This window comes from Panthera uncia, assembly GCF_023721935.1.
Source record: "Panthera uncia isolate 11264 chromosome A1 unlocalized genomic scaffold, Puncia_PCG_1.0 HiC_scaffold_17, whole genome shotgun sequence".
Classification (NCBI taxonomy): Eukaryota; Metazoa; Chordata; class Mammalia; order Carnivora; family Felidae; genus Panthera; species Panthera uncia.
In genome coordinates, this window is record NW_026057577.1 from 83,599,908 (window position 1) to 83,623,172 (window position 23,265).

The 23,265-nt window shown below is 33.8% G+C and overlaps 1 protein-coding gene across 1 annotated transcript in view; it reads left to right on the top strand.

Moving 5' to 3' along the window:
- Positions 1-23,265, top strand: part of FER (FER tyrosine kinase) — a 414,556-nt gene that overhangs the window by 46,011 nt on the left and 345,280 nt on the right. The window contains exons 3-4 of the mRNA XM_049648899.1: positions 2,255-2,521; positions 22,775-22,948. Of these exons, the coding sequence (XP_049504856.1) occupies positions 2,315-2,521; positions 22,775-22,948 (381 nt within the window). The 5' untranslated portion in view covers positions 2,255-2,314. The remainder of the gene's footprint in view (positions 1-2,254; positions 2,522-22,774; positions 22,949-23,265) is intronic.

The following is a 23,265-nucleotide window of genomic DNA, read 5'->3' on the forward strand; positions in this document are numbered from 1 at the left end:
GATATTTTGGGGAGGTTTCTGAGACCTGACCTTTAGATCATCACCAGTTATGCTGCAGTGATTTTTAAAGCAAGTTTATTGAGATATAACTCACATGCTGAAGAATTCACCCACTTAAAGTGTATCATTCAGTGGTTTTTATTCTGTTAACAGAGTTGTGCAACCATCACCACAATTAGTTTTAGAACATTTTCATTGCCCCAGAATGAAAGCCAGTACCTGCTGGCAGTCACTCCTCATTTCTTCCCAAGTTTGCCAGCCCAGGCAACTATTAACTAATCTACCCGCTGTCTGGATTTTAGACTTTTCATATAAAGAGATCACACAGTATGTCAGTCTTTTGTGTCTGTGTTTCTTTTACTTAGCATAATATTTACAAGGTTCATCCATATTGTAGCTTTTATCATTACTTTGTTCCTTTTCATTGCTAGTAATATTTTGTTGTGTGTATATAATATGTTTTATCTGTTCAGCAGTTGATGGATATTTGGATTGTTTCCACTTTGTAACTATTATGAATAATTCTGCTCCAACATTCATGTGCAAGTTTTTGTCTGGGCATATGTTTTCATTCCTCTTGGGTATATACCTAAAAGTGGAATTTCTGGATCATACGATAACTGTATGTTTAACTTTGGGGAACTGCCCCAGGTTACATTTCCACCAGCAGTGTATGAGGGTTCTAATTTCTTCACAGTCTCCAACACTTGATATTATCTATCTTTTGGTTAAAGACATCCTAATGGTGTGGTGTGGTATCTCATTGTGGTTTTGATTGGTATTTTCCTAATGGCTAGTGATACTGAACATCTTTTCATCTGCTTATTGGACATTTAACTAGCAAAACTAGTTAAATCTTGTTTGGAAAAGTGTTTATGCAGATCCTTTGCCCATTTTTAATTTATTTAATTGTATTTTTATTACTTAGTTTTAATAATTCTTTATATATTCCAGATAGAAGTCCCTTAGCAGATAAGTATTTGCAAATATTTTCTCCCATTCTATGGTCTTTTCACTTTCTTAATGATGACCTTTGAAATACAGAAGTTTTAAATTTGATTAAATCCAATTTATGTATTTTAATTTTGTTGCTTTTTCTTACGGTGTCTCATATCTAAGAAACCGTTTCCTGAGCCAAGGTCACAAAGATTTACTACTGTGTTTTCTTTTGAGAATTTTATAGTTTTAGCTCTGATATTTAAGCCCATTATCCATCCCTTTAGAGTTAAATTTGTTGTGTATGGTCTAAGAAAGGAATTCTGCTTGATTCCTTTGCATGTGGAAATCCAGTTGTCCCACCACCATTAGTTGAAAGACTTTTTTCTGAATGAATACACTTGGCACACTTGTAGAAAATCATATAATCATAAATGTGATGATTCACATCTGGACCCTGTATTCTATTCCATTGATGTCTGTGTCTCTCCATATGCCAGGACCACATTGTCCTGATTATTGTAGCTATTTAGTAAGTTTTGAAATTAGGAAGTATGACTCTTCCAGCTTTGTTCTTCTTTAAGGTTTTTTTAAGATTATCTTTTCAATTTCTGTAAAAAAAAAAAAGCTAGGTTATATGTTAATATGGATTAAGTTAAATATGTAGGTCAAATTGGAGAATATTGCTTTCTTAACAATATTAAGTCTTTTGGATCCATTAACATGAGTCTTTCCATTTATTTCCAACCTAAATAATTGGAAATAATTATAAGGAATAAATTCCTTGATTTCTTTCAACAATATTTTGTAGTTTTAAGAGCACAAGTTTTAATTTATTTTATAAAATTTATTCCTATTTTATTCTTTTTAATGCTGTGGTATATGGAATTGGTTTTTAATTTCATTTTTCATATTGATCATTGCTAGTGTGTAGAAATACAGTTGATTTTTGTCTTTTGATCTTTACCTTGTAATCTTACTGAGGTCATTTATTAATTCTAAAACTTGTTTTTAATTGCATTTCTTTCTATATTCAATTTCACATCCTCTTCAAATAAAGATAGTTTCACGTCTTTCTTTTCAATTTCCATGGAAATCATTTCATGTATCTCATTGTACTGGCTAGATCCTCCAATATGGTGCTCAATAGAAGTGGTGAGAGTGGACATCCTCATCTTGTTCCTGATATTTGGGTGAAAGCATTCAGTTGTAGTGATTTTTTTTTTTTAAACTCTAAAAAGAATGGGCCATAACTTTGCCTTGAAAACAAATTTCCTTTTGATTTATGAGGTGTTTTTTCTTCTGTTTACATACACAGATATGTGCTGATTAGAAGGCTCACAGTACGGAGTGGAGGATAAGACAGTGCCTTACAAAAATGGGGTTTGGGAGTGACCTGAAGAATTCACATGAAGCTGTGTTAAAATTGCAAGACTGGGAATTACGATTACTGGAAACAGTGAAGAAATTTATGGCTCTGAGAATAAAAAGTGATAAAGAATATGCATCTACTTTACAGAACCTTTGTAATCAAGTTGATAAGGAAAGTACTGTTCAAATGAATTATGTCAGCAATGTATCCAAGGTAAGAAGAATAATTTCATTACTTATTGTGTATGGCATTATAATTGTGCTTAGGGCAAATAGATCATATTGTTGCATGAACATACCCAAGTTAGCATTCTAGGACAGTAGTTCTAAAATCTTGCTGATTATCAGAATCTCACGGGGGAAAATTTCAAAAATTATAAATTTTGGGCCCTACCGCCTGAATCTGAGATGGTAGATGTGAAATTTTTGAATTTTGAAATAAAAAAAAGTAGATGTCTGGGGCACCTGGGTGGCGCAGTCGGTTAAGCGTCCGACTTCAGCCAGGTCACGATCTCGCGGTCTGTGAGTTCAAGCCCCGCGTCAGGCTCTGGGCTGATGGCTCGGAGCCTGGAGCCTGTTTCAGATTCTGTGTCTCCCTCTCTCTCTGCCCCTCCTCCGTTCATGCTCTGTCTCTCTCTGTCCCAAAAATAAATAAAAAACGTTGAAAAAAATTAAAAAAAAAAAGTAGATGTCTAACTTATTGTAATGATTTAGTTGGGTTTGACAACCGTTTTTTACAAATTTTGTTTTCTTTATTACCCTTCTTCCTTGGGTCTCTTGAGACCTGCTATTTTCTTTTGACACAAACTTCCATTATAACCCACCTTCCCTAATTTCTTCTGTGAATCGTTAATGTAGTGAATCACATGGAATATTTTAACATGTAGCTGTTCTTTGCTGTCATTCGTTACTAAAATACTTGTATACTGATGACTTAATCACACTCAAAAGGTCTTTGGATAAGCAGTATGTTTTTTTATCTCTAAGATTATAAAAAATATAATATAAAATTTAAAATTAAGAGCCATAAAAATAAAGGCCAAAATTGCACCATTGATTGTTCGTTGAAGGTATTAAAGGTGAAATATTACACACCTTAATAATTTTTCCTCTTCTTCTGAATTGGGGGAAGAACGGTTGCATGTTTGTGAGGGCTGAGCAATACAATTGGGAGTTCTGTCTGGTCCTTAAAGACTTTGAATCAATCCTCTGTTTCAGTATCATCTCCTCTTCTTTCATATAGGTTTCTCCAGTTCGTGAGCTTCACTGGAGTTCTAGATCTGACCCTATAAATTGGCCATTTCTTTTTTTTTAATTGAGAGAAAATTGATATCCTAAGGTATACAGCTTGATGTTTTGATTCACATATATCGTGAAATGATTACCACCATAGGTTTAGTTAACATCCATCATCTCATATAGATACAATAAAAAGAAAAGAAAAAAAATCCCTTTTGTGATGAAAACTCTTAGGATCTATTCTCTTAATAACTTTCCTATATATCATAGAGCAATGTTAATTATAGCCACCATGTTGTACATTACACACCTAGTCCTTACTACCTTATAACTATAAATTGTACCTTTTGAAAATATGCCTCTTGTGTTCTATTCCTTTGTTTCTTCATACCTGCCCAAATCCAGCTCTTCGTTTTGTCCCACACCTGTGCTTTAGGGTGGAGGAACTGGAGAGGAGAAAACAGAGACTGAGTAGCTGAGCCATTTCCATGTTGAAAATGAACAAGTCGTAAATAAATGAATTATCTGTAACAGTTCAGTTTGAATCTTTTTTTTTATATCTTCCATGTGTCTACTTAAATACTTGTTTTTTCCTTTAGTTTCTTGGAATACAGTTATAGTAGTTGTTTTATTCTTTCTTTCTTTTATCATCTGTGTTACTTCTGGGGTCAGTTTTGATTGACTAATTGTTCTACTGCATCCTTATGCTTGGTAGTCTTTGATTTGATACCAGGCATTATGAATTTTACCTATTTAGGTACTGAGTATTTATATATTTTTAGAAATATTCTTGACTTTTGTTTTGGGATTGGCGACAGTTGGTTACTTGGAGACAGTTTTATCTTTTTGGCTCTTGCTTTTAATTTGTTATGTGGATCAGAGCTACTTGTATTCTAGGATGAATTTATCTCTTCTACTGAGGCAAGATCATTCTCAGTACTCAAAGGATGCTCCTGATATTATGAGATTTTACATTTTGGGTGTTAGGCCCTGGCACAATTCCATGGTCTTATGTGAGCTCTAGACAGTATTCCGTGTGATCACTGTAGGTGGATTATTACCTTGGCATAGAGTAGTCTCCTCGTATTTGTGAGCTAATCAGTACTTAACTAAACGATCAAGGGAGAACCTTTGCAGATCTGCTGAGTTTTCTTTTTGTGCAGCTCTGTTCTCTGTGCTACTCGGTCCTTGTCTCTTCTGCAGTAATCTGTCTTGGTGTCTCTGTGCTTTAAACTCTGTCTCTTTAATTTACAGAGAGAGATTGTTGAGTTCTGCTTGACTCTTCCAACTTGGGTTTTAGCCTGGACATTTTCTCCATTCAGTAAGCTGGGATAACCTTAGGGCTCAGTTCATTGATCTGTAGACTCTCTCAAGGTTTACTGTCCTTCACTGCGTGATGTCCAGCGGCTTGAATGCTGTTGTTTCATGTATTTTGCCCAGTTTTTAGTTGTTTTATGCAGATGAATAAAGCAATGACTGTTTCTCTATGTTGACTGAAAGCAGAAGTCTTTCATCCAGTGATTTTTATGTCTTTATTTAAAAAAATTAAAATGTACAGCAGATTTTCAAGAATAAAACAAAGATATCTCTGTAAACTCTATTCATTAATTGTTAACATTTTGCCATATATACTCTTTAGTTTGCTTTCTCTGTCAATATAATTATATATTACTTTTTTTCTTGAATGATTTGTGAATTAGTTGAACACATCATGTTCTTTTATTCTTAAATATTTATTTAAGTATTTTCTGAGACTATATCCACAATGTAATCAAATTTTGGAAATTTAGTATCATTACCATGCTATTATCAAAAACATATTCCGTATTCAACTTTTGTCAATTGTCCTAGTAATGTCCCTTTTTGACATTTTTTTTAAACCCTGATTCAAGATGTAATCCAGAATAACTCATTTCATTTAATTGTTTTGTCTCTTAAGTTCCAAATGTAGAACATGATTGTAAGAAATCATATTCTGTGTTTTGGTAATTTTCTTTTTTTTACTAAAGGTTATTTTGAAGTGTGTACATTCTGTCTTTAATTCTGAGGGCATGGCTTTTGGGAGGTTTTATTTTTCCGTTTTTGTTTGTATTGTTTTGGGGAAATTTTGGGAGATAGAAGCCTCAGTAGTTATGTTTGCTTTCAATTACTTGGACTGTTTCCCCATCATTCTTTGAGCACATTTCTTATTTTCTGGCATACTAAGATATCCCAGGCTCATCTTGAATGTTCCCTTTTCCAGTCCTGGAATAAACCCTTTCCCCTAGGATCCTGTTTCCTTCTATGACAGAGAATATTTACATATTCAACCAATTTACTGCATATGAAATTTTATATCTCGTAGTATTTTGCAGTCACAAACAATACTGCAAAAAATAACTTTGTTACAGATGTGTTTTTGTGTATTATGAGTATCTTCAGCGTAAATTTCTGGAAATGAGATTTCTAGGTCGAAGTGTAAATGTCCATGTCATTTTGTCATATATTTCCATTGTAATTATGAATTTATTTTGTAGCTCTTGTACAATTTGGTATATCCACTAGGAATATCTGAAAGTGCCAGTTTCTATTTAATCTGTGCAAGAGAATATATTGTCAGACTTTTGAATTTCTGTTAGTCTGGTAGGTAAAAAATGATATCTAGTGTAGCTTTATTTTATATTTCTCTGATTATGAGTGAAATTAAACATCTCTTCATGTGTTTAACAGCTATATTATTTTGAGGACCTTTAAGGTATATTTTACTTTGTGTTTTCTTATTCATTAAAATTACACCTGTCAGAAATAAAAGATATTATAATGGGAAAGGAAGAAGTGAAATTGTCTCTGTTTGTAGATGGTACAGTTTTATACATAGAAAACCCTAAAGACTACACCAAAAAACTGTTAGAACTAATAAATTTGGTAAAGGATACAAAAGCAACATAAAAAATCAGTTGTGTTTCTATACACTATTAATGAGCTATTAGAAAAAGAAATAAAGACAATAACCAATTTACAATAGCATCAAAAAAAGACTTAGGAAAAATTTAGCCAAGGAGGTGAAAGATCTGTATAGTGAAAAATTGTAAGACATGAAAGAAATTGAAGAAGACACAAATAAGTGGAAAAATATTCTGTGCTAATGGATTGGAGGAGTTAATATCGTTAAAATGTCTTTATTCCCCAAAGCCGTCTATAGAGTCAGTGCAATCCTTATCAAAATCCCAATGGGATTTTTCACAGAAATATAACAAACAATCCTAAATTTGGATGGAACCACAAAGACCCCAAAAGCCACAGTAATCTTGAGAAGGAAGAACCGGATGGATACATCAAATTCCTGATTGCAAACTTTACTGTAAAGGTAAAACAATCAGAACAGTATGGTATGGCATAAAAACAGGCATGTGGACCAGTAAAATAGAATTGAGAGCCCAAAAATAAACCCATGTGTATATCATCAGTTAACATTTGACAAGAGAGCCAATAATAGTCTTTTCAACTGGATGGCTCAGTTGGTTAAGTGTCCAACTTTGGCTCAGCTCATGATCTCATGGTTCGTGAGTTTGAGCCCCACATTGGATTCTGCACTGCCAGTGCAGGGCCTGCCTGGTATTCTTTCTCTGCCTCTCTCTCTTTCAAAATAAATAAACTTAAAAAAATAAATAAATGGTGTTGGGAAAGCTGGATATTGCCATGCAAAATAATGAAATTGGACCCCTCTCCTACACCACTCACAAAAGTTAAGTCAAAATGGCCTAAAAACTAAATATAAGACCCTCAGCTGTAAAACTACTAGAAGAAAGCATAGGGAAAAAGCTCCTTGACATTGGTCTTGACAACAGTGTTTTGGATATTGAACCAAAATAGCAAGCACCAAAAGCAAAAATAAGTAAGCATCAAAAGTAAAAATAAAAAGATTCTGCACAGAAATAAACATTCAGTGAAATTAATAGGTAACCTGGGAATGGGAGAAAATATTTGCAAACCATCTATCTGGTACAGAGTTAGTATTTAACATATAAGTAACTCATACAACTCAATAGCAAAAAAAAAAAAAAAAAAAATCCAATAAAAAATGGGTGGAAGATCTGAGTACAGTTTTCTAAAGAAGACATAACAAATGGCCAACAGACACATGAAAAGATGCTCAACATCACTAATCATCAAGGAAATGCAAATCAAAAGCACAATGAGATATTATTACTTCATACCTATTAGAATGGTTATTATCAAAGAGACAAGAGATAACAAGTGTTGGCAAGATTGTGGGGAAAAGAGAGTTCTTGTGTTCTGTTGCTGTGAATGTACATTGGTATAGCTACTTTGAAAAAAAGCATGGAGATTCCTCAAAAAATTAAAAATAGAACTAACATATGATCCAGTAACCCCACTTCTGGATATATATCTGAAGGAAATGAAATTATTATCTTGAAAAGATATCTGTCCCCTTGTGTTCATTGCAACATTGTTTACAATAGCCAAGATATGGAAATAACCTAAGCATCCATCAATGAATGAATGGATAAAGAAAATGTGGTATATATATATATATATATATATATATATATATATATACATACATACAATGGAATATTATTTGGTTATGAAAAAGAAGGAAATCCTCCCTTTTGTCATAACATGAGTGGATCTTGAGGGTATTTTGCTAAGTGAAATAAGTCAGAGTAAGACAAATGCTATATATTCTTACTTATATGTGGAATCTAAAATGGCCAACTCATAGAAATAGAGATTAGAATGGTGGTTACGAGAAACTGGGAGGTGAAGAGGGTGGGAGAGAAGTGAGGAGATGTTGATCAAAGGGTACAAACTTCCAGCCATAAGATGAATAATTTCTGGGGATGTGAGGTACATCATGTGATGATATTTAATAGTACCATGTTATATACTTGAAAGTTGTTAAGAGAGTAGATCTTAAATGTTATCACCACAGGATAAAAAGGATGATTAATGTGCGGGGATATGGAGGTGTTAAGTGACCCTACTATGGTAATCACTTTGCAATATATACATGTATCAAGTCATTGTGTTGTACACCTTAAACTTGCATGTATTATATGTTACTAATATCCCAATAAATCTGAACAAAAATAAGTAAATATACAATTACACCTATCAGAATACAGGCAACTCTGCTGAAATAGCATAGTGGTACAGATAATTCTCCTTGAAGGGACATACTGGTTTATATTTTGAACACAAAGTAGAATGAAATATGGGCTATATTACATATGCTACATGGGAATCAAAAGTAATGAAAAATGTGTTTTGATGAACCAGCTTATTATTTAGTAGTCACATAATAAACATACTCTAACTAGAACCTATATAACTAGATTTTCAACTGTATATATTTTAAGACTAATTCTTAAGTCTGAATGTGGAGTCAATTCTGCTGTAAAGCTTGATTTAAAAACATGAATTTGTTCCAATGCAATTGATATATTAGGGAATACTTTGAGCACAATGTGATTTTGTATTTATGCACACATCTGGAAGAAACACTAGGTGAATGATGAAAACTATCCAAATGAATAGAGCTGCTTAGGAATGTATAACACTCACATAGGCACACACATTCGTCATTTATTAGCTACCTCTGTTCATGTCTTGTGTTACAAGCCACACCCATCCACACGTGATATTGCAACTCTCCAAATTCAGATCACTCTTTCTACCACTTCACAAAAACTTAACAGTCTTCAGCTCTTCTGCCACCTACTTTTGATAAGTCAACCTCAGGTCTTTTCAAAATAAAGTGCCATATATACTGTAGTACTTGTATATTTTGTTACCATTTAATATATGTAAAACCATGCAAAGTTTTTATTAGGTTCCTGTCTTTTTAAAAATGTGTCCCTGATAAATTTTTTGACTCTTGTGCATCGAACACCATTTTTTTTTATAAGCCCTGTGGTTTTAAATGTGTGATTTTGCATAACCCAGTGATGACTGGGGACACAAATGTTTTGTTAGAGCAGAACTAGTATATTAGAATTACTTGGGAGCTTTGAAATACTGATCCTTGGGCCCCATCCAAAACCTATGAAATTAGAATCTGTGGTCATGGGATTCAAGATTTGGTATTTTTAAAATGCTGCCAGGTAATTCTTATTGCAGGCAGAATTGTGACCCACTGGCCTGGGCAAACCAGAAAGCTTTGAAGAAAATGTAAAGACAGGCTCTTGTGTATGGGAAGTACTTTGCACTTGCAGTTCAATCTTTGCAATTCTCAGTTTTAGGGAAATTTAATGACTTGCCTCCTAGATTTCTTTATCTCATAAGGACTCAGAAATTCCAAAAACATTCTTATGTAATAGACAAACTCTGAATAAAAATTGTTGTTTCAGAGAACTATTTATTTTGAATTATTTTGTGGCACAGAAACTATGCATTCTTCATGGAATTTTATTGTTGTGTCTTAAAAATATTCAACTTGGAAAGAAAGCAAGTTGGGAGATATGGTCTGTAGGGGAAACCTATTTATAACAACTATTATTTAGGTATTTTTCAAGCTTGAGTCATTTTGTTGATTATTTTCAATGCTTTGCTGTAATTATAGCTACAGTAGTAGTTTGTTCTTTGACTCAGTGTCCCAGGATAAATACTTTTTGGTATAATGAACTCAGAAGTTTAAATTACTTTCGGTTTATGTAATACTGATTTACCTCACCACACAACTGCTAGTTCAAAGGTGGAAAGCATGATTTGTTTTTCTAAAAGGTATAATTTTTCCCTATATGTAGGGAAAATTCAAAGCTTAAAAATTGAGTGAAGTGCTTACTTTTTTTCAATATTGTATATTCATCCTAATATAGCTGATAGTATACCTAAGAGTCAAATAGGCATTTTAGGATTTATGCTAATTATTTTGGAAATGTGTGATACTGTGTAGTATATGCAATGTAGCATATGATCCCTTTTTTAAGAGGGATATAGGAGAGAATTAAATTTCTGTAAATGGAATCATTATTCCTCTTTTTCATTGTGAAATAAAAGACTCATTTATTTCTAGGAAATATTTTTGGTCACAAAATGACAATATAAAAAATCAAATTTAGGAATATAAAAAATCTTTTGAAAAATACATTTCAGGTAAAAACAGTATTTTATAATATAACAATACCATTCAGTTTACACATCAGGATTCTGAAAAATGTTCTAAAAATAAAAGTCTCCAACTAGTAATTTTGTTTTCTTGGGATAGGGAAATGTGTATTATATGTATGTTTATATTAAAGTAGTGCTATTTCTAGTTATCCAGTGTGGTGCTGGTATTGGTTAGACAGAAGATGATGATTTATTTCCTAATTGTTCTGCTTAAGGAGATTTTAAGTGTAGGTCATTATTTTAGTTAGAAAGCCAAATATAGTGCAAGGCCCCTTTTATTTTTACTTTCATATCAAGAATGACTCACTAATCTTGGCCTAAAAGGACTTCTTCACTTTAGATGTTACTCATGCTGCAAAGTAGGTGGCCTGAAGCGGAGATGGATTTTCCCTGTGGCTGTTGGCCTCTAATGATAAAGCACTAAATAAAGATTAATCAATGATTACTGTGTAATTTGTAACCGGTTTGTAAAGTACTCTCATTAGTTTAGCTTAGATAGTTATTCTTTGGATGCATGTATTTTGGAGATGTAATAAAGATGAACATAATCTTTAGATGCAAGTGTCTTTAGGTTACCATACTTCTGGGTCCTCCAGCATGTTAGGTTGTTTTGGATTTAGCACATTCAGAGGCAGATTTATTAGCTGTATGACCTTGACAGATGATTTAATCTCTCTGACACCATTTATAAGATGAAGATATTTGCCTCAGAGTGTTGATATAAGGAGTATATAAGATAAAGCCTATAGTCTAGAAGAAGTCGATAGCATTAAAAAGGAGGAGCGGAGGGTGGTCTAGACAAGCAAGGTTAGCTTTAATAGGGGTGAGGTTGGGGAGAAGAAAGGGAAACCATAACCCCTCCCCTTGGTTCTGAGTTACACAGGTTGTGAGAGAAGAAAACAACATTTATTTTACAGAGTTTCAGAGAGAGAGAGGGTCCTAAGTATAGAGTCTGGTTCATAACTTCTGGGAGCAAATACACAATTTTAAGTTTTTCCCTCAAAAGTTTATATGAGGGTTTTTTTAGAGATTAGATTGAGCAGTAGCTCGAAGTGTTGGCTGGATTCAGGGAGGAAAAAGAAGCCTGCTTTTAAAAAGATGTCAAGCTGAAAGAGCCAATCAAGGAGATTTCGGGGATACAGGAAATAGGGGATAACAGAACAACTGCCTTAGGACATGGATGGGGAACAGGAATGGGATGCAACGGTTTGGAAAACTGGAATATCACACTGAAGCTAGAGGGAGTAAGTAAGCATTTCCAGAAGCAGTACTGTAATTTATTGTTTTCTTTAAAACGTCCAAATAGGTCAGCCCTGTATTAACAAAAAACCACTAGAGCTGGATCAACAAAGTAATCTTCTATGGACATGAGCTATAAAACTCAAGGAGTTTATGAGGATGAGAGTATAGAGGAAAGTAGCTAAGGAGAGAAAAATCGTATGGTGCAAGGGCTGGAGAAGACTGCAGAGGTCTTTAGCTCAGCACCTAACTTTTTGGTGGGAGCCACTGCTGAGGTTATGTGATTTGCTTCTGAAGGGCAAAGGTGACTCTGGCCTGTTATCTTTCTGGATCTTGTTCTGGAAGAACGAGAATTGTGGCTTTTAAGTCCAAGAACAAAAGCAGATGAAGGGTACTGAGGCTAGGAAGCTGGGAGAAAAAGTGGTGAGCAAGAAAAGGTGATATAGTTTTCTTCCTGGCCTGATCTGTGTTTAGATATCTAGACTTACTCTTATTAGTAGCAGTAGCAATAGCAATATTTTGGTAGTCATGTGGTCTCTGGAAATGGCTATCTTCTGAGATTGGGCAATGAGTGAGCTAATGTAGCTCAGTGTATTATATGGTACCAGTCTTTGGAACCCAACTAGTGACTTTAATTATATTGATTATTTTTATTTTATTTTATCTTAAAAATATTTATTTATTTTTTGTTTACCTAGTATTTTTATTTGGGATTTGTTTTGGTTATTGTGTTAGTGTTTGATAACCTTAGAGTTTATAGTACTTGAAGTAACAAGGGCTGGAAAGTTTTGACCCTTCCATTGTTAGAAAGGCTTTACATTTACTTAGAGAAGCCGAAATTCCCGTGCCGTTGAAGGACATACTTATCACAGATGATCCATCCTTCTCTGACTCACCAAATAATTTCATTTTTTGGTTCTTTAAAATCTCCCACCAGATAAGAATATATCTGCTGTTCTAGATACTGTGACATAAACTATGCAGGGAAGGAAACTAGTGTATTTCCGCTACAGGGGAAGAAAATTTAAATGTTGTAAGAAAAAATCAGAGATCTCCAGGAACTCATCAAATGAATTATAAAATTGACAGGGTTTTGTATACATAACTAGCTTATTTTATGAAGATTATTATACTATCATTATGAAATGTTTGAAATGTTCCAAAGCTATTTGCCTCAGATGTGGTACTGACAGTGTGATTTCTTTCATGCTTCTTGTTTGGATTCACTGAGCTTTTTGAATCTGTGAATTTTTTTGTTTTTCATTGAGTTTCACTGTTTTCAGCTATTATTTCTTCAAATACTTTTCCTATCCCTCCTCTGTCTCCTTGGAATTTCCTTATTACGTGTATAATTAGATGTCTATAAGGTGTTCTGCAGCCCACTGATACTCTGTTTATTTCTGGATTCTTTTTTCTCTAAGTTTCATTTTTGATGGTTTATATGGCTTTGTTTTGTTGATTTTTATGAGGGAGCACAGTTAAGTTACTTGGAAAGAGCTTGATCCGTTTGGATCTTGATTTTAATTTCCTTAGGCAGGGTCAGAGCAGTGTTAACTCTGGGGCTAGTGACTCCTCACTGCCAGAGCTCTACCCAGTACCCATGAATTATGAGTTTTTTGGGAGTGGCTGGTAGGAATGCACTATTCCTGACCATATGTGAACAGTAGGTACTGTTCCTGTAATCTTTTCAGCTAGTTTCCCCCCAGTTCATGTAGTTTCCTCATGGGCATGCACTGACCAGTTTTCTGCCAAATACCAGAGTGAGGCTCACTGCAGATGTCCAGGCTTCTCTGTGTGCCTCCATCCTCTCCAGGAGTCAGTGTGCCTTGAACTCTAGCTGCCTTGTTCTTCCCAGATTCTCTGTTCTGCCTCCTCAACTCTACGATTCTGCTCACACCTCCTTTGGTTTCTCCTCCCTGTGGGGCGGCCTCTGAGTCAGTAAGTCAGGGCAATTGTAGGGTTCATCTTGTTTGTTTTTTTCTCTCAGTGATCACTTCATATCTTTCACTGCCTGAAATCTAGTATCTTGAAAACTGTTATTTCTTATATTTTGTCCATTTTTTTTTCAGGTGAAAGAGTAAATTTGGTCCCTGTTATCCCTTCTTGGCTGATTTTATTTTAAAATATTTTCCTAAAGGCATTTTATTTTTCTTCTGGTAAGGTGTAATTAGTATTTATAAAATCAGACTATTTATTTAGAATTCAAGATAATTCAGATCCAATGAGGCTTTGCATTATTGTTAAAAGAAAAGAAAACAAAAACACATGCAAGCAGTGCGAGGCCCAGAGAGTTTTCTCTTTGACTTTTAATTTGCCCCCTATAATGGCCGTGTCACTCCCCTGCCAAGTTTCTATAACTGGACATTGTAATTAGTATAAAGTCAAACTTTTTACTATGACTTTAAGTTTATACTTGTTCTGGTCTTACACTCTGATTTTCTCCTTGCACTTCCCTTAGGAAAGTACCTCTAGGCAGAAAAGTGGGGCAATTTCAGGTCTTTCATTTTTCTTTAGGGTTCCAATCCTGTGCTGCCTGTTATCCTGTATCTAAAAACAGTTTCATATATATTATGCTCACTTTTGTAGTTTCAGTGGGAAGATGGGTTTGATTCTAGTTACTATGTCAAGGCTGGAAGAAGTCCCTTACTTTAGTTGCTATTTTCTCTCTTCTTTCTAGCATTCTTCCTAGCACAAAGGAATCATGGTTAATGATTATTGGTTTCTTTTGGCTCATTTCTGAGTATCTGCTAATATGCATGATTAATTTGTTAATTCTAAATTACTAATACATAGAAATATAAGCAGTTCTGGAAGGATCTGTACTTCATATTTCATACCTGTTTGCTACTGTATGTGTCTCAATGGAATAAAATGGAAGTATTCTATCATTTAATTAAAAAATTAATTTAGACTTTATTTCCCCAAAGTAAGTTAAACTAGTATTTGCTTTCCTTATGGAAGAGCTGCTAATATTTTCTATTATCTTTGAGTAGATATTGTTTTATATTTTCTCATACTACCAAGTAATGATTAAAAAAAACAACTCACCTTGTCCTGTATTTTCTTATTTTCTTTCTTTCTTTCTTTCTTTCTTTCTTTCTTTCTTTCTTTCTGTATTATTTTTTGGGGGAAATACCAACATTTCTTTTTTTTTTTTAAAGTTATTTATTTATTTTGAGAGAGAGCAAAAGAGCATACGAATCACCAGTTGGGAAGGGTATGAGCTGGGAGGGGCAGAGAGAGAGAGGGATTAGAGAGAATCTCAAGCAGGTTTCATGCTATTAGCAGAGAGCACTTTGTGGGGCTAGAACTCACCAACCATGAGATCATGACATGAGCCAAAATCAAGAGTCAAAGGCTTAACTGACTGAGCCACCCAAGGGCTCCTATATTATTTTACTTTAGATATAATTTTGGCTTCTAGTGTGATGACTGATTCCTGTTATGCATGAGAGCTGTGATTTAATTTCATGGAAGCATCTGTACTAAATTTGGAGTGATACAGTCGAGGCTGGTGTTTCATATTTTAGGAGGCTCTATATTTGGAAGTGCTATTGTACTGTTAGGTCACAGTGTGCATGTATTTTGAACAGCTTGTAGATGGAATTTGACATAGTACATAAATCATTTTGTTTTCGATTTTTTCTGATATTTAAATTTTCCAAGGCAATTCAGGTTTGAAGACAAAAAGAGTATTGTTTTTTATCTTTTCCACATGTCAAATATAGTCATCTTTATTTTTATTCTTTTATTTTTTTTTTTGATGCATAAGCCTGTACAAGATGTTTATTTATCTTCTAGAGATAACATTGTACTCTGTAAACTATTTTGCAGTTTGACTTTTTAACCTAATTATATACCTTGGACTTTCTCTATATCATTTCACATGAAGTTACCTTAATTTAAAAACATATATATATTTGTTAATGTTTATTTCATTTTTTTAACTTTATTTTTTATTTTTTAAAATTTACATCCAAATTAGTTAGCATATAGTGAAGCAGTGATTTCAGGGGTAGATTCCTTAATGCCCCTGACCCATTTAGCCCATCCCCCCTCCCATAACCCCTGCAGCAACCCTCAGTTTGTTCTCCATATTTTTGAGTCTCTTCTGTTTTGTCCCCCTCCCTGTTTTTATATTAGTTTTGTTTCCCTTCCCTTATGTTCATCTGTTTTGTCTCTTAACGTTCTTATGTGAGTAAAGTCATATGATTTTTGTCTTTCTCTGACTGACTCATTTCACTTAGCATAATACCCTCCAGTTCCATCCACATAGTTGCAAATGGCAAGATTTCATTCTTTTTGCTTGCCCAGTAATACTCCATTGTATATATATACATACCATACTTCTTTATCCATTCATCCATCGATGGACATTTGGGGTCCTTCCATACTTTGGCTATTGATGATAGTGCTGCTATAAACATGGGGGTGCATGTGTCCCTTTGAAACAGCACACCTGTATCCCTTGGATAAATGCCTAGTAGTGCAGTTGCTGGGTCGTGGGGTAGTTCATTTTTAGTGTTTTGAGGAACCTCCATACTATTTTCCAGAGTGGCTGCACCAGCTTGCACTCGCATCTTTGCCACTTTTTGAGGTCTCTGTTATGGTGATTTTAGGAAGTTTTTTTTTATTCTCAGTGTTTAGAAACATTTTAGGTAGTACCAAAGGTATCTAATTCATAAAGGTTTAAAATTATTTGTTAGCAAACATTTTGAGCTTTGTACCTTCTTAGAGATATTTTATGGATAATTGGTTTATGATAACTATGTAGTTCATGGTTATTGATCTCTTTGAATTTGCTGTCTGTAAAAGTAAGGATTCATTTAGAAAAAATAGAACCTACATTAGGTAGATTGTTTTCTTTCTTTTCTTGCTTTTTTTCAGTAGATAGGATTTGATTTAGAGAAATATGTGTAAGAGTTTTGCAGTATTGGGGTTTCAAAATAGGTGAAAGAAATTAAGAGGTACAAACTCCCGGTTATAAATTAAATAAGTCACGGGGATGTACAGTTCAGCACAGAGAATATTGCCACTACTATTGTAAATAATAACCTTGTATGGGGGCGCCTGTGTGGCTCATTTGGTTGAGCGTCTGCCTTTGGCTCAGGTCATGATCTCACGGTTTCATGAGTTCTAGCCCCAGGTGGGCTCTGTGCATTGACCACAGGGAGCCTGCTTGGGATTCTCTCTCTCTCTCTCTCTCTCTCTCTCTCTCTCTCTCTCTCTGTCTCTGTCTCTCTGCCCTTCCCCCATTCACACGGGCTCACTTGCTCTCTCAAAGTAAATAAATAATTAAAAAATAATAATAACCTTGTATGGTGACAGATGGAAAGTACACTTGTAGGGAGCATTTCTTAGTGTATGTAAAGTTGAACTACTATGTTATATACCTGAAACTAATATAATATTATATGTCAGTTAAAGATAACAAAAAGATATTTAAAAAATAAACCAATAAAAGGTAGATTAATAGGAGAAAAGCAGTTTTTCTCAAAGATTTTATAATTTTTTTCTTAATCTCTGGTTATTTCTTATTTCCTAGACTTAACTTTAGATACTTTATTTTCTTTTTTCCTCATTATTGTTAGCTCTCTCTTTTAGTGTTATTAACATTATTTTTTCTGTTTGTTTTTGTTTTTGATGAATTAATACATACTTTTTGTTTTTTGCTTTTCATTTCCTTCTTTGTATTTTCCTTAGATTTTATAGTGTTCTTCCTTTCCCAATTTCTAAAATTGAACATTTAATAAGTTTATTTTTATTCTTACTTTGAAATGGAACTATAAAGTTTGTGAATCTTTCGGCAAATTGAGCTCTGTATCATAGATTTTGGTAGTCAGTATTTTATTTACTGTTATTTTCTAGGTCTTGTATTAGTTTTACAAACTTTACTATTTGGCCTATCCATTTTTTAGAAATGATTTAATTATTTTTTTCTTAAAAAATTCTGTCAGTGGTTTTGTCTTTGCTTTTTTTCCTTGTAAGAGGCTAGATAGAAAGTATAGTTAGTATGTACTATTTTCTATTCTTGAAGAAATTTATAAATTTTTTGTAGTATAATATCATCTAATTTTTAAGAATATCCCATAGATTTGGGGCACCTGACTTAGTCAGTTAAGCATCTGACTCTCAATTTCAGCTCAGATCATGATCTCATGGTCCGTGGGATCAAGCCATGCATCAGGCTCCACGCTGACAGCATAGAGCCTGCTTAGGATTCTCTCTCATCCTGTCAATCTCTGCTCTTCCCCTGCTCACTCTCTCTCTGTCTCAAAATAAAGAAAGTTAAAAAAATGAATATTCCATAGATTCTTTAAAAATACATATCTTCGGGGCGCCTGGGTGGCTCAGTCGGTTAAGCGTCGGACTTTGGCTCAGGTCACGATCTCACGGTCTGTGAGTTCGAGCCCCACGTCAGGCTCTGGGCTGATGGCTCGGAGCCTGGAGCCTGCTTCCGATTCTGTGTCTCCCTCTCTCTCTGCCCCTCCCCCGTTCATGCTCTGTCTCTCTCTGTCCCAAAAATAAAATAAACGTTAAAAATACGTATATTCTATACCTGGGGAGGTATATAGATTTTTATATGTAATATAGATCAAACATATTCATTATTAAATTACTTATTCAGATACTCTGCATTATTTATTTTATTAGTTTATTTGTCATAGGTAGAGATGAGTACATTTAATTCTCCCACTACTTTTGATTTCTCATTTCATTTTCTACTGTTTTGTGTGTTTTGATGTACTGTTTTCTGGAATGAAAAGATTCATGACAGTTATATGTACATTGTAATTGATATTCTTCTGCATCACAATGTGCCCTTGTTTTATATTTTGGGTCTAGAATTCAATTTGAAATTATTTGGACATAATGACTACTGAATCCTCTTGTTTATATTTTTCTGGGGTAGTTTTACTTGTCTTTTTGTTGTTGTATGTTATTTTATTTTACTGATGTTTCTTATTTATTGCCTAGAGTGAAGTTCCCTCCTCTGATTTGATAATGTTTACCTGAATTTTCATAGATGTTTAACAGATAATATTTTCATACAGTGTTTAACAGATGTGTTTAGTATAATTTTTATTTTGCAACTCATTTTTAATTGTCAATAATTTTTTGTTTCTTTTGCTTTCTTTCTTTTTTTAATGGGCAATGTTAACTTTCTTCAAAAAGTACTTTTGATAACTTAGATGGTCTGTATAATTTTTTTTTTCCTAAACATTCACTTGTTTAACTTTTGAAATTTAAAAATTTTAAACTTAAGTCCATATTTCTTTACAAACTTTAGATGTAGAGCTGTCTATACACTCTTCTATTTGAAAAGAGGGGAAATGGACATAATTACACTTTTCTCATCAAATTCTCATTCCTGGTTTTTGTTACTATCCACTAGATTTTTTTGTCTAGTTTTTTATAGTTACATTACTACTACATTTACATTTTGTAGCTCTTTTCTCAATAGTTAGGATATATTTATATTCTGTTTTATAAACTTAACCACAATGGTTGTGTTTAGACATTGTATTATTATTCTTTGCTATGATTATTTTTTTGAAGTTGAACTTTAGATGTTTTTATTTGTTAATATTTCTTAACTTATCTAGTGTTCAGCATCAGTGAGTAACTACTAGTAAAATCCCGTTATGAGGAATATTATCAGCAGAATTATTACCATTACGTAGGATTCTGTATAATAAAGAAATTTGAATGCCTGCCAGTGGCCTACAGTATTTTGCTTATTAGGTTACAAAGAGTTATGTTCCACAAATTATCCTGGTCAACAGATAATTTGTCTGTGCTCTGGCCATTCCTGTGCCATAACCAAAGAGCCATATCTGCAAAGTGCTGTACAAGTTCTATTGCAAATGTTGAAGTACACCTTTACTTTTGTTTGTTTATCAAGCATCTGTTAACATTTTACTCTCTTCTCTTTATAACAAATATTCTAGTCACCTGTCTAATTCAAATTATATACTATCCAAACATTTTCTTGCCCACTCACGCATTCCTTTTAGGCATTGCTTCATAATTGCATTATGTGCTGCTCCTCTCCCTTTGTTGTATTAGTTGAAGATCCGTTAATTTTTTTCTTCCCTGTCATAATTGGCATTGCTATCATTCTATTTCCGGTTATAAACAATGAAAATATCTTTTAATGGCATGTATTTAATTCATGGTTTTCTTTTACATTTGTGCCTCCCTGCCTCCATCCCTCCCTTCCTTTCTTCTTTCAAAGAATATTTAGTAGCTATTTAAGGCATCACAGTAAATACCTAAATTAGTGAGGAAAGAGTTATGGTACCACCCCCCCTGGAGCTTGCATTCTGGTTGGGGAGACAGAAAAAAACCAAACAAGTATACATACAGATAGTTGTTTCAAGTGGTAAGAGAGAGAAAAGCAAGGATTACACCTACATAAGATTTTGTTGATTCCTAAAGGAAGAGATGGATCTTGCCAAGTGAAAGAGAGGGTGAGCTTTGAGAAAGAGTGGATGTTCAGGAAACTGAAGGAAAACAATGGTTTATTTATTTAGTTGAGTAGAGAATAGCAAAACGTGAAGTTGGAAGGACAGACAGAGGATGGATAATCTGAGACAACTAGGTTTTAGAAATAAGTTGGATTTTTTTTTAAGTACAAAGGAAAAGCAATGTAGGGTTTTTTTGCAAGAGAATTAGAATTTCTTTTGCTACTTTGAAGGCAGTGGATTGGGGAGGAGCATGAGTAAAAAGAGGACACCAATTTGGAGGTTTTGTAATAATTTAAGCCAGAGATAGTCATAACTTCCAAAAGGCAGTGGAGATGGAGAGAAGTGGGTGGATTTGTGGTAGACTTTGGAGAGAGAATCAGAAAGGCTTGCTGATAGATTGTTGGGAAGGGTGACCTGAACTTCCAAGGAGCAGGGACTTTTTTAGGAAGAGAGGTTTTATTTATTAGCTATTAGGATGTTGGGAATGGGATAAGCCAGGTTTTTGTAAAAGCTAGAAGGTAAGTGGAAAGTTCTGATATGAGGTGTAAGGAATTTTTAAGGAGTTTTTGAGGGTACAGGATTCTCTAGAGAGTTCCCGAGTCACATTAGGAAATATTGAGGGCAACATAGGATTGGTAATTGGCGTGATGATATATATCTTGGGATGCTTGGACTTCCCACAGTGACTACGGTAAACAGGACCGTTAGGCAGGATGAGATGTGCCCTCCTGGGAGGAGGAGGTCAATCTGACTTTGTTGTCTCACCTTTAATGTTGGCTTCCAAGAAGGCTTCTCTCCTAGGCCGCAAAGAGTCCTATGTAAAATTACAAAAATTTATTGCTATGAAGCACTTAGAGAATATTTAATTTTTGAAGATAGAGAATGAAACACTGATTCCTCTTATTTTTTCGTAGTTTTAACATTCTGTACATGCTACATAGTGTTTTCCCAGCATTGTATTTTTTAGAGTGAAAATACAAAATGAAAAAGGCCAAGTTACAGAAGTTATTAGGATATTTAGTTTGTTTTTAATCCATGTTTGTATAGTTTTGTTTTTTACTGTTTTCATCTTTGTTAAATTTTATATTTTAATGGAAGAGATATATCAGCTTTAAATTCCTTTGTGGTATCAAGAGCATATTATTAGTACTTAGAGTTTTGAATCTGAAAGTAAATATAATGAGTTTATTAGTCACATTTTACTCCATGTTCAAAATAACATTTCATAACTAAGAATGTCCTTCTCCCTAAAAAATGTACTCAAAGGTTAACTTTTAAAAAAATGTATATTACAGTTTATCAAAAACAAGATTACTAAGTTAGACCCTGGTGAGTTTTGACTATGACTAAGAATTTGATTCTTTTAGGCTATTATTTTGATTTAGATGCTTATTAAATTTTGATTTAGGATTATATCGGAACATTAACCAATGGAGGGTAATCCTGTTCATTCACAGATCATAAGTAATAGCATAACAATTTATTCTAATCAGTAAATATCTGAAATAATACCTTGTCTACTTTTTTAATCTTTAACATGGATCTTACCCAACCATGGTATATCTCCAACAATTGTTTCTGAATAGAATTTTGAAGATCTATAGTGAAGAGTATTCCTCAGTTGCTTTTTTTTTTTTTAGTATCTAGAAATTAGAATGTTTAATAACAAATGACTTGTTCTTCCAGCAGTATTCATATGCTGACTTGTCCCAAACCCCACCATTATGTGTGTCTGCTATTGATGGAATGTGTTGTGCTGGAAAAACCATTGAGAGCTAATGGTATTTACTAAGAAACGAGAATAGATAGAAATCCACAGATTACCAGTATTTAATACATAAGCAGCAAATGAATAGCAAGTACAAAGATTGAGAAGGGATTTTTAGGAAAAGGAGAAGACAAATTGGTATGTTGGAATATAAGAAGCCATCCAAACCAGAAAAGAAGAGTTTCAGGAAGTAGTGAGTGGGTCAGCAAGATCAGATGCCACAGAGAGAAATGCTAAGAGTATAGATGGGTATTGCATTTGACCATTAGGAAATGGTGACCTTACTGAGGAATCAGTATGGTGTAGGCAGAAGGATTATATCAACATATTGACAAAGAGACGAGAAGTGATAAAATGAAGACTGCAAGTGTGAACTCTCGAAGAACCTTAATCCCTTTCCTCCAACATTACATAGTCTCTGATTACTAAATTTTGAAGCATTTGTACTTGAAGTTGAAGATGTTAAATCTGAGCCATTCATAGCTCCTTGCACAATTGCCAGAAACCTGGCATTTTTGTATTAATATAATAATTTCTGTAAAACTAAATATTTAAAGTTCCAGAACACTTAAAGCACAGCTAAATGGCAGCCTTTAATACAAGTGCTAATTTTCTTTCTTTCTTTCTTTTTTTAAAGTCTTGGCTACTTATGATTCAGCAGACAGAGCAACTTAGTAGAATAATGAAGACACATGCAGAGGACCTAAATTCTGGACCCTTACACAGGCTCACCATGATGATTAAAGATAAGCAACAGATGAAGAAAAGTTTTATAGGTGTTCATCAGCAGATAGAGGCAGAGATGATCAAGGTTTGTCTTTTTATTCTGGAATTCTTTTTTTAATTTGACTTTGAGACTCACTGAAGTATTTCATCTTGTTTGACTTTTAAAAATTGTTTAGTCATCATTTTATTTATTTATTTGTTTATTATTCTATTTTTGATTTTTTAAAATTTACATCCAAATTAGTTAGCATATAGTGCAACAATGATTTCAGGAGTAGATTCCTTAATGCCCCTTACCCATATAGCCCATTCCCCCTCCCACAACCCCTGCAGTAACCCTCAGTTTGTTCTCCATATTTATGAGTCTCTTCTGTTTTGTCCCCCTCCCTGTTTTTATATTAG